The sequence below is a fragment of the Lipotes vexillifer genome, unplaced genomic scaffold (assembly GCF_000442215.2).
Source record: "Lipotes vexillifer unplaced genomic scaffold, Lipotes_vexillifer_v1.1 scaffold1130, whole genome shotgun sequence".
Taxonomy (NCBI): Eukaryota; Metazoa; Chordata; class Mammalia; order Artiodactyla; family Lipotidae; genus Lipotes; species Lipotes vexillifer.
In genome coordinates this window covers 653,886-666,047 of record NW_006797877.1, presented here as the reverse complement: position 1 = coordinate 666,047, position 12,162 = coordinate 653,886, and the positions used below count along the sequence as shown (strand labels likewise).

The window sequence follows — 12,162 nt, the reverse complement described above, 5'->3', positions numbered from 1 at the left end:
CCCCAAAAAAAAAAAAAAAAAAAAAAGAAACATATGCACACGTAATTGTTTCTGTGCATTAACTCATATGATCTTCATCGCTAATTCTTGGAGGAGGTCATCTAAAGGATGCAACAGCTGGCTGACCCAAAAGCGGGCTCGGGCAATCGGAGGCTCCTGCCCCACTCCCCTGTCCTTGGAATGAATGCTCCATCTACCATTCCCACACTAGAAGCTGTTTCAAGAACGTAGCCTTGAGAGAATAGGGTGCTGTTGAGACCACCTGGACGGCCTACATGCCTGAACCTCGTTAAAACCTCTATATAAACTCCTAAGATTCTAGCAGGTGGGTGCAGAGGTCTACCTTCATGTGTAAGTTCCCGTGTTTATTACACCTGCCACCTACCCACTTGGACTGATCTGCATCTTTCTTCCGTCCCTCCCTGCCCTCTGTGTACGGAGCTACCTTCAGATTTCACCAGGGGAGTCCCCAAGGTTGCAAACCCACACTAACACCAGGTAGGAATGTTTTATCACCATTTTACAGATCGAGAACTGAGACCTTGGAGAATGCACGCAATGTGTGCGAGGTCACACAGTAATACATGGTAGAGTCAGGACTTAAACCCAAAGCTGGGTTTCAGAACTTAGTTTCTTTGCCTCTGTGCTTTACTGGATCTAGAAAATGCTGTTGAGACAGAATCAGCCAATGCTAAGACCATTTTTTACCTGGAAAAATAGGTTCACGTTAAGTTTTGAAGTACAAATTAATATCCTGCAAGAGTCTGCTCATTTAGTTATCAGCAGCTGTCTGGCTACACAGGGTTTCTACAGGACAGCATCTCAAATGACTGCCCTTGCGTGTTTTCCATCTCACAGCACTCACGAGCAGGTTAACTTGTCCCATGTATCATTAGTAATTCATGACTTATTTGTGAAAGTGCAGGGACAGCACTACTACAGGCCTAATACAATGAATATCTTATTAGGAAGAAATTAACAAATGAATTGTTGCTGATCAATAAGTGTTGAAGAGAAAATTACAATGATAGTAAAGCCTAAATAATTTATACACGATATTGATTTTTTCATTACATTAATTATTCTTTACAGCACACATAAGGAACTAGGAGAATAAAACTTTCAAAGCAAAGAAATTTATCTACCGTGGTGTATTGTAGGCTTAAGTCTGAATTTAAAAGACAAAGAATGGACCACGATAGTTGACAAATATTCTTAGACTAAAAATGCATCAGGTAATCAATTTGACACTTCCAATGTAGCTAAGTTCCTTTGTGTTGCCCAACGTTTTTACACACAATACTTTTAATAGTTATTTATCAAGAGAAGTACTGATAGAAATGTTTATAAATAGAAATATTAGAAATAGAACAATCCATTAATCCACCTCTTTCGTGGCTTATATGAAAGGCACAGTGACAAATTTGCTGAAGCCACATGGGAAAGAAAACGTTCTCTGAAACCTCTCCCAGAATCTTTAAGTTAACTGGACTTAAATCCAGTTGAACAGAGTGCAGGTTCCTTATTGCTAATACCTTTCACAGCCAGCAGAAAACAATTCCCTAAGGCCATTTTCTCACAGCAAGTAACTTTCATACGGAGGTAAGGGCAGGAAGATGACCCTCCTGTTTACACACTATTGCTGACTTTAACCTTGTCACAAAACGCTCTCCCAGAGAACAACAAAAAAGTATGGTGCATAAGAAGGGCTGTGAAAGAGGACGGAGGTTGCTGTGTTCTTCATGGATGACGGTGTTCCCAGCAACTCAAAATCCCCTCCTACAGATGGGAGAAACGAATTGAACACATGTGCACCAATCCCAATGGATGTTCTAGGTACAGACAACACACTCAAAATTGCTTTTGTCATTCACGTGTTGAATAGCATCTTGCTCATGGCGTTTTGACTCTAGAAATTAAAGCAGTGAATCGATGGTTCTTATCTTTTCTATCAGAGTTTTCTCAGATACCAACTTCACTTAACTATTTTTCAGTATCTAATATTAGGAGATTCCAGGTTCATAATGTTTTATACAGTTGCATGAATATATACTTTCAAGCACATCCTATCTCCCCCCAAATAAAGGTGGAAATAGTGTTTCAGAAGTCCTTTAAAATTAAAACTAAAAACATGAGAATAGTTTCAAGGGTGATATAATTTTTTTCTTCCCTCACCTGTTACCTTCAGTGACTTAAAGCCACATTAATATTATTTTTAATGTGCTTAATGTTCTTGGAAGAAAATCTAAGCAACAGAAAGCATCTCATCTCGTGAATATGCTTTTGCAAACTAGAGCCAGTTTTGCAAATTATTTTGTCATGTCGTAATATTGTTATATAACTTCAAATTTATGAAGTACCTCACACAGATATAATATATTGATAAAATGTATATTATCCACTCTGTATCATAATACAGATCCAACTGTCCAAATGTGTCACTATCACCAGTCAATTCTGGAGCACTACGGGGACAAGACACCCAAATCTAAGATCACTTCTATTACTCAGTGAAAAGTCCCCTGTTATGGTGATGGCTCCACTGCTGAGTGTCCTTTGCTGCATCCACCATTCTTTGGGTGGAGACTAATGGTCCATACAGAAAATATGTGGTACAGGTACTAAAAGAAAGGGTATTTGTTCTTAGTCTCATATGTAGAATTGAATTGGGCGTTCATAAAATGAATTAGAGGAAACTTCAAACTATTTTAAGTCACTGTGCAAGTTCTCCATTTGCCTCCCTTCTACCCCTGCAACCCCAAATCCATTCTCCACGTTTCTCTGCCTTGGTGAGCCATGTGGAATGAGGAGCTCGCTTGTCCTTTAGCTTCCAGGTAAATCCAGCCACTGGAAGACAATGGGAGGAGACGGACAGGTGGGAGGAGAAAGGAGTCAAGATATTTCCTTCCCCCCACCCCCCTCAGCTCCTTACTGCTGGCAGTGGCTGCCTTCTACAAACAGCTCCTATGGGGAAGCCCTTCCTACCTGCAAGACTGCAGCTCCTGTCAGTTGCCTGCAGACATGGGAGGCTGACACTGCCTGCCTGGCTCCACCACTTCATGCCCTTGTTACTAGTTGTAAGGAACCTCATGTCCAATGTCGGTGCCCCTACTCGGTCCATACCTCTGGAACTGGTCCATTGGCAACACCAGAGGTGGTACCTCTGTTTGCTGCCAGCACCTACAATACAGCTACTAATGTTTGAAACAGCAACCTGATACAGAAGAATAATGTATAAGTAAATAAAAGAACATCAGCCACATTCAAATACACCAGCACTGCGAACCAGACAGCCTCTTAGATAGGTGGTTACTTCCCATAAATGTACTAATGAGACAAACCATTGCATACAAGATGCATTTCTGACCTCAACTCTCAATATCACCATCTTTCTGATTCAGTTCTTTAAGGATTTCATTCTTCACCTTGACTACTCTTGTTCCTCTCCTCTCCCTCCTCCGTAGCATCCTTCTACTTTACTCTCTGCATTATCACTGTCTGTTCTCTCTTCCTTGACATGTCACCTTGTTCTTTACTGTGTTATATGGATCCTACCTGCAGATTTCCACACACAGGCCAAGTTACCACATACCTATGTTTAAAGTCATGTTTACGTTTCCTTCTGGGTCTATGTTTTCATTTTTTTAAGTAAATCTATACAATTCTACAAGTTCCTAATTAGAGTCCACAAAATACAGAAGCTATCATCCAGGTTTACAGTCATACATCCATAACCTTGAATTCTTTGAAAGAAATACTCTGTACAATATAATAAATAAATATGGAGGACATCAAGGTGCTTAGCTTTTCTACCCTCTTATGTTTATAAAACAACTAGAATGCAGGGGCAACTGTGAACATACGGTGTTAAATGCAAGCTTCTGACAAGAAATGACCCAGTACTTACCAAAAAAGCATGGTACTATATTAATAATAGCAATGAACTACAAACATTTATGTGCCCACAGGCGACTAATTCAATTTCACTGCAGGACTGCTTCATTTATGAGTTTAATTGTATGTGTTTAAACATTTGTGTTGCTGTTTCATTAATATCCCATAAAAAATAAAATGACATGCTGAAGAAAAGGAAGAACGCAAGTTTCTATTCACAGCATTAATTAAGTGCCCGTTGAGTGCCCATGGTATCCCGAGAATTAACATTTACTTTTATCATTTATGGCTCTGCTTTTGCATCACACCTTGCAAGTTCATTTTTGCATTGTTCAGGATGAAAAGTTCCAGATTCAAAGAGGGAAGTACAGCTTTACATATCATTTTATCTTCACACAAAACAATGCAGATGTGTAGGATGACTCCCATGAGAGAATTAAAACAGCGACTTTGTCTGTGTCAGGCTCTGTTTGTGCCACATGCATTCTTAGCACTCACCATGAGATAGTACTATTATTCCTCCCATTTTCCAGAGAAGGAATCTGAAGTACAGAGCAGGTAACTGACTTATTCAGGGTTATGTGACAGCAAGTGGTTGAAATGGATTAAAATCGAGCTACCTTGACTTCACAGCCCACGCTGTAAACATGACCCTAATCACATTCACAAACTGGGCATCAGCACGATTTTCAGGAATATTCAGGGGCTGATATATTTGTCATTTTCTCCAATTTCTGTTGAGGACTTTTTTCCTTACTCGGGGTCTCCTTCCACTACTCAGCAATATCACAATCCTTAACCACAACCGCCTCGACCATCGGGCTTTGACCAGTAATAATCCAGAGTCTACGTTACTGGTACTTTTCTCATCCTCCCATCCTACATCAGAGTTCTCACGCTCTTGGTTTAGGCTGATTTTTCCCTGAAGTGAGAATGAATGATGAAATTAACCTTCCCAAGAGGCAAGAACATCTGTTTGTACCCAAATGAATGTCTGATCTGTGGCATACTAAGAGGAGAAAGCTTCTAGAATGTTCTAATAAGCCTTGGGCTTGATACTTACTTTGACTCTTCTAGCAAACAAGGGGAGTTGACATCTTGTTAATTATGAAAGGCAATTATTAACAATTCGAAATTGCACGACAAAAGAAGAGAGGGATGACACCAAATGTTTGATAATACCATCTTTCAAAGAACCAAAGTCTTGTCAAGTTATGACGATATTTTTTTAAAGGTAATCTAGAACATACAGCATATTTTTAGCCAACATTGACTGAACATCTACAGGTCAGTCTCTGTACTGCGAACTTTACATATGTTTACTGACTAACTGTATTTGCTAGAGGAAGATATAAACAAATAACACTTGTCTAGGTTCAACAAGTATTTAGGATAACTCCCAACACATAGTCAAATGCTTAGCTATAATTAAAACAAAGTTATATTATTAGCCAATTAAAATCATCAGAGACTTATCTGTGATATCCATAATTTAACAAACTCAAAAACAAGATAATTGATTACTACAAAATATTAATTTGGGTTCCGCATTTACTTGTTTTCATACTAAACCTATTTCTTGGCCTAATAATTTATATCATGACTCTTAAAATCACATTAGGATTTGCCAGTCTCAATTAAACCTGTTTAATTCATCATCAAGCATAAATAACTTTCAAATGGCATAAGCTTCTGATTGTCCTTAGTCAAAATGAGACGATAATAATTAGCTTTGGGGAATAATAAGAGTCTAAGGTTAAGCAAATCCATATCGCTAGTGGCTAAATTTACCTGGCTTCCAATTACTACATGAACATTTATATTTCTCTGAAGTCAACCCTTTCAAAAATCCCAAGGTAACCAGCAAGAAAAATGCAGAAAAATAAATCGTCTCTTACCATCTACCACTTCCAGTTTTATCTTCACAACTCAAAAAAAAAAAAAAAAAACTGAATGGGTTTAGTTCAACCTCCTTCTGATTTATAGCAAATATCAGTGGTTTGAACCAGAAGCAATACTTTAAGAGACCCTGTAATGAACATATAAGTGGATTTGGCATATAGACAGAATAATCTCTTATCTCCTTGGTTTTACACTGCACACAAACCTGATGGTGAAAATTAACCTTCTTTGCAGTTCCACATTTCTAATTAGAAGAGACATCAAAAAGATTATCCCTCAGAAAGCAGTATGGGCCATAATATTCTAGATAGCCTTGAAACAGAGCTCTGCAGCCTCCTTATATATTTTAGCCTGCTGTCTAAAGGAAAAGCAATAACCAGATGGTGTTCCAAAGTGGTTATGGCTTTTTTGTGGCAAGTTGTGTTATATTTTCTCCCCTTACCTTTTTATACTTATTATGAAGCAGACGTTCTAGTATACGGGACCTATTTATTGCTTTTGGCCTTGAATGTGTAAAATAGTCTATATCATCAGACTGTGCTATACTAAAAGTTTCCTCAGTAGAAATGCTGACAAATCTCTGAGAATTAACTAGTTTATTTATAATCCTTTTGTGTGTGTGTGGTGGAGGTTGTTTTGTTTACTGTGTACAGAAAACAAGAAAGAGGAGAAGAAAGATACTGTGAAGTCAGCTTAGATTAGAGCACAGAACCTTAAAATAAAAGGCTGCACAGGCTAAGCCCTTCCCCAGGAAGAAATTCCTACTACAACATCAGTGGTTAATTAGCTACGTCTAAAATGTTTACTGCTGGGGAGCATGCCACTTCACAAAAGAGTTCATTCTCATTGTAGACAGTTATAAATTTTAAGAAATTCTTTCTTACTCTGAGTTGAAATCCTTATCCCACCACTTCTATCCTACTTATCCTAATTCTATCCTTTGGAGAAATACAGAACAAATCTCTTGCACCTTCCACATCTTCCTTCTTTGAGTATTTGAAAGCAATTTTTATGTCTCTCCTATTTTTCCCATCTCCATATTAAGTATTACCAGCTCCTTCAATTATTCCTCATATGACATGATTTCCAGATGCTGTGAATAAACTGGAGTAGTAGCTTGACTGAAAATTTTTCTTAAAAGTTTTTTAAAAGAGACCTGAAGGCTTATTTACAACTATAATCGACACAATTACAAGGACTACCCAGAACCCAGTGGTCTTCCAGAAGCTGTATGCTAGCTCTCCTTCTTGTGATACACACACACACACACACACACGCACACACACACACACACATACACACTACTGATGGGATGGTTCTGTGATACCAAGTGGGTCAGAGACCCTCATTTCCCTGGCCACATTGATTGGCTGAAAGAATAGTCACAAGTTCCAAGCTGGGCTAATCTGAGTCATTCCCCAAGGTTTTAAATTGGAACTCAGAGAAGGCCTGCTTTCCTCTTAGCTGGTGGAGCTACTAGATTTGATAGCCATTTACTCATTTCATGGAATAAGCCAATTTGATATAACGAGTTCAATATGAAAAGGGGTGTGGGGAGAAAGTTCCCAAATCTCCAGTTCCAACCATTCTTAAAACCAACTCTACCCCTATCTTTCCTGTGTTCTGGTTATTAAGTCAATAATTCCCCTCTGCCTGAATTGAGCTTGAGTCAGGTTTGTATCATCTGCAACACAGAGGGTCCTATCTAATACAATGCTCGTAAGGTTCCAAGCACTCTAACAGGACCAACAGAATGCAGTCATAAAAGGAAACAATTGCCATCCTACCCTACAAGAGGTATGGATGGACTCTCTTTCCATCATTTTAAGAATGAGAGCAATACCCACTTACTGAAGAAGATCAAGGTCCATCTTGCCAAATGGCCCAAGCTCACAGGGCTGACACTATTCGTTCAAAACTGTATTCCTAGACCTATCACACAGTAGGTGCACACAGTAGGTGCTTAAAACACTCTCCACTATAGTTGTCATAGTGAACAGAAGAAACAGTAGGCAAAACACTGAATATAAATTATCAAAATGAAGACACGAGTTCCCTGGGGAAACTTTAGACATATTTCACCTCCTTAGAAAATTAGATAACCCATTTGCCATATAAATTATGGAACTAGATTATCTCTTCAGTCTTTTTTAGCCATAAAATGCTATGATTTTATCCACACTCAACAATGGTAAAGAAGAGTCTTCCAAAGACCTGGGAATGCAGACAAAAAGGGGAAACATACTGCAATAATGAAGGAATTATAAAGATAAAGAAAAAGAATATCCTATCAAATAAATAAGAAAGAAAGAAAAAGAATGGGAAGAAATCATCACTAATATGATAAAAGAGGTCATTCAGATAAGCCATCTTCCTCTTAGCTTCCTATCTTATTCTAACCAGTTTCTGTGGTCAGAAATGCCCTCTGTACTGGATCCAAACTGCCAGCCCCAGAGCCTTGCCCCTTCCTGGCCCCTTATAACCCATATGGCAGTTCCTTCCACTCTACCACAAATCTCCTTCCAGAGTTGGCTCCCTGCTTCCGCCTTTGGTCCTAGATGTTCCCAACTCCTCTCTCACCATTCCAACCAGTTTTTCTTGTCACCAACAGAATGTGTACTCAGTTATATTGTGTCCTCCCACCCCTGTTTCCCATCCTGTCCTCTGCAATGACTGATGCCCAAATGGCCATCCATAATTTTCAATTTACTGCTTAATGTTTTGAACTTAGAATTCTGTCTCCATACAAATAATCAGAAAATGGCATCTCTATGAATTAAGGTGACCCATTTACACTGAGCTGCTCTAAGGAATTGACCTCACATCCTTTCGTGGAAGAAGGCCTTGATTAGGGGAAATACTGCCATTACAATTAGCAACTCATATTTAAGTATTACTATACACCTGCATAGTAAGTATTGAGTGCTGTGTACCAGCATATTATACTATGCACAGACACTATACCAAGTATTTTACATGCATTTGCTCATTTAATTCTTACAACACCTCTAAGAGGAAAGTACCAATATTATCCATACTTAAAGATGAAGAATCTCAGGCTCAGAAAGAGGAACTTACTAACTTACACAGCTAGTAAAAAGCACAAAAGCCATGTCCGTCTGACTCGATAATCCTTTGCTCTTACGTATAACATGACCCACAAGGACACTGATCCCTGTGAGAAATGGGGAAGGAGGGGACATTGGGGGAACCAAAAGCAAAGAGACTAGGGCACCAAAGTCAACATGATCTACTGCTTGATTTTGCTCAGAGTCAGCCCTATTTGAAGTAGAATCTTGTTCCCATTACTTGGCAATAGATTATCTGTCATTTTGCAATGTGGAAATGGACCCTCCATTATCCAAGCTGATCTAGTTGACTGTAGAATGCTGTACACAGACATTCTCATGACAGACAACTAATACAATCTTCTCCGTGAGGAAGGTGCAGCTGAACATCTCTTCAACTTTTTCCCTATCGCTTTTGATGCAGGGCACTTCGCATAAACCACAGCTATTCCTTCCTAAAGTATCCAGAGAAGAAAAGTAATTGAGAATACCAGGAAGGAAAGAGAGGGTGAGGATGAAGAGGAGGAAGGATTATAAAAAATCGTCCCCCAAAAAATACTACCACCAAATTTGTAAAATTTTTTAAAAAGCAAACCAGTGCAGGTGATTATCTGATAACTTCTGATTCGGAGAGAAATGAGTCCATCACTAAACAAAGAAAAGCACTTGACTGTGCAATAGAAACCATATGTTCAAATACCCAAGGTGGCATTTTCCTACATCACACAGCAGAGAGATACTGAATATTTCCTATAGAAGTAAGACCTCACTGCTGTAATCTGCGCAGGGTCTGTAGCAGCAGCAGCATTTCATCACTAAGCAAAAATCCAATTATTTTTAGATTCCATAATCTCTAATTCCTCTAAAATCTTCATCTATTCACTAACAGTTTTATATACACTGATAGAAAATAATGCCAATCCCTACTGAAGAATCACTAGATGTTTCTATGTGATAATCAGTCTCTAGTTTAAGTGAAATGGAAGCTGGGAATCAGACTAGTAAACTCTTTGGGGTCAGTCAGGAATTAATACATAAAGGTGTAAATACAAAAAGTACAATTGGGGGTGAAATGTAGCAGAGACTCTCTCTCATGAAATAAGAGAAAGTTTGTAAGTAATTATCAATTGAAAAAATTGTCTTAAACTAAAATAGAAGGGCGGGATCTAAAACACTACACAATTAGAAATCTTTAAAAGTAAAAAGTCCTTAAAACCTAAGGAAGGAGCCTAATGCTTTCATTCCAAGTCCAACCAGTTTCTTGTTCTAAGCAATTTCCATTGAACAGGGAAAGGAGGAGAGAAAGTATTTGAAAAACTGCCAGAGTTAACAAACCCCATAATGAAATTTTGCTCATTCTTGGAGAAATGAAGTAGAATTAGAGTGGTGGTGAATTCCAGAATCTGGGTAGCTTCCAGTAAAGGAAGCTTTTCCATAATGTCAGGTGCAAAAGCGATCTGATATCAACATACTGAGCTTGAGTTTTTAAAGTCCTATTTCCTTGCACCAAATTGTTTGAAACCTTTGAGACAAAAACCTCAATAAACTAGTATTCCAAGCTTTTAATATTTTAGTCCCTTGAGCAAGCACGTCAGATTAATCTTCAAATTGCAATGTGCAGAAAGAACATTCAACCAAAATTCTTAAGCCCAGTATGTTAATAAGGTATGCAGTTTCATTGGCTATTAAGATTTCAAACTTTCCTAATTCTCAGCAGCATTACTATTTAAAAGCGGGTGTGGATGCGGGTGGGAGAGGAAGCTAGTCTATCCTGAAAGGAAGGGATTTTACTTATTAAATCTTTGAATCCACCTAGCATTTACCACACTGCCAGGCACACAGCAGGCATTTAACACATACTTTCAGAATGAGTTGATGGATCGGCCTGGGGGAGAGGGGAAATCTTGCTGAGAACAGCATGAGTCCAAACCCTGGTAATGCTCAGCAACAAAGCCCATCTCCAGAATTAGGGTTACAGAGGTAGAGCAGGAAAGTGAACGTGTGTCTTCAAAGTGGCATCAAGAGGACTGTTTCCCGAGCTGGAGAGCAGCCACCCAAGAGCCACTAGACTCGTCTCCGGCTTCCCCATGCCTGGAAAACTCCTGCTCTGCCTCTCTACCTCCAGCTCCCCCTGCCTTTTCCCGGGTTTGAGTTTCCACTCACAGCACTTAGGTACAGGATTCGACCTCGCTAGTCTAACCCAGGCCTCCTGGCCATTGCGCGGTTCTCCGAGCATCGGCTGGGAGGGAGGCCACACCGTGCTAGGCAAAAGGAAGGACACACACACGACGAAGGTTCCCATCACCTTTGGGGGAGGGGGGAGCGAGTTCAAGGCCAGGGCACCATCCAAAGGTTCCTTATCCCTCTCCTAGAGCCTCTGGCCGAACCGCTGGAAGATGCTGGGGAACCAGCAGCACGCCGCCCAGTGAGCGCGGAGCCGCCGGGGTCGGGACTTGGAGGAGCTGGGAGGGGGGTGGCAGTTGGCCGGAAGCGAGACGCGGCAGGGGACAGTACCTGGTATGGCTGTGGTTGCGGGGACAGTCTTTCTTCTCCATGATGGCCGGCACACAGTTGGTGAGCTCCGTCCAGTCGGCGTGCAGCCCGCAGCTCCAGCCGGTGGAGAAGCGGGAGAAGAGCCACGTCTCCTTCTTGCCGGGCCGGTGGCAGGTGCACTTCTTCTGGCCGGCTTTGCAGCTGCACGGCTGCTCCAGCCGGATGTTCTTCACCAGGTGCCGCCCGAACGTGGTGCCCCCGGTCTTCTGGATGTGCAGGAACACGATCACGTCGCGCCCCTTGATGTTGAAATCCACGAAGCGGGTCAGGTCCTTCAGGGTGAAGTTGAAGCGCGGCACGAACCGGGGCAGCGACCCGTTCTCGGGGTCCTCGGGGTCCGGCTCTTCTTCCTCCTCCTCTGCCTCGTCCTCCTCCGGGTCCCCCGGCTCCTCGTCCTCGTCCTCCGGCGCCGCGGCCCCCCGAGGCCCCTCGGGCGGCCCCCGGGGTGGCGGGGGCAGCTGGGGCCGTCGCTCCCAGTCCTCGAGCGGCGCCTGTGCCGGGCGGGCGGGACCCGGGGCGGCAGGCTGGCCGGCCTCCCCGGCGCGGGGCTGCTCCCCGAAGTTGGCGCAGGAGCTGGTGCAGGAGGGAGTCACGTACTGGTACATGATGACCACGAAGAGAAGAGTGAGCACCGGCGTCAGCAGCCACTTGTTGAACCTTTCATCCATGGTCCCGCTCTCAGGCCGGCAGGCTAAGCGGCGGCGGCAGCGACGCTGTCGGGCTCCCGCTCGGAAGTTTCGGGGGC

The 12,162-nt window shown here is 41.6% G+C and overlaps 1 protein-coding gene across 1 annotated transcript; it reads right to left on the bottom strand.

The window, feature by feature from the left end:
• Positions 1 to 11,221: 11,221 nt before the first annotated feature.
• HS6ST3 (heparan sulfate 6-O-sulfotransferase 3) lies at positions 11,222 to 12,103 on the bottom strand. The gene has a single exon (XM_007469923.1). It carries the CDS (start codon positions 12,083 to 12,085, stop codon positions 11,222 to 11,224), a length of 864 nt encoding a protein of 287 aa, XP_007469985.1. The 5' UTR covers positions 12,086 to 12,103.
• Between the last annotated feature and the right edge of the window lie 59 nt (positions 12,104 to 12,162).

What these genes read in the sequence shown, in the direction of transcription:
- HS6ST3 (XM_007469923.1), bottom strand. Translation starts at nt 12,085, where the DNA reads ATGGATGAAAGGTTCAACAAGTGGCTGCTGACGCCGGTGCTCACTCTT.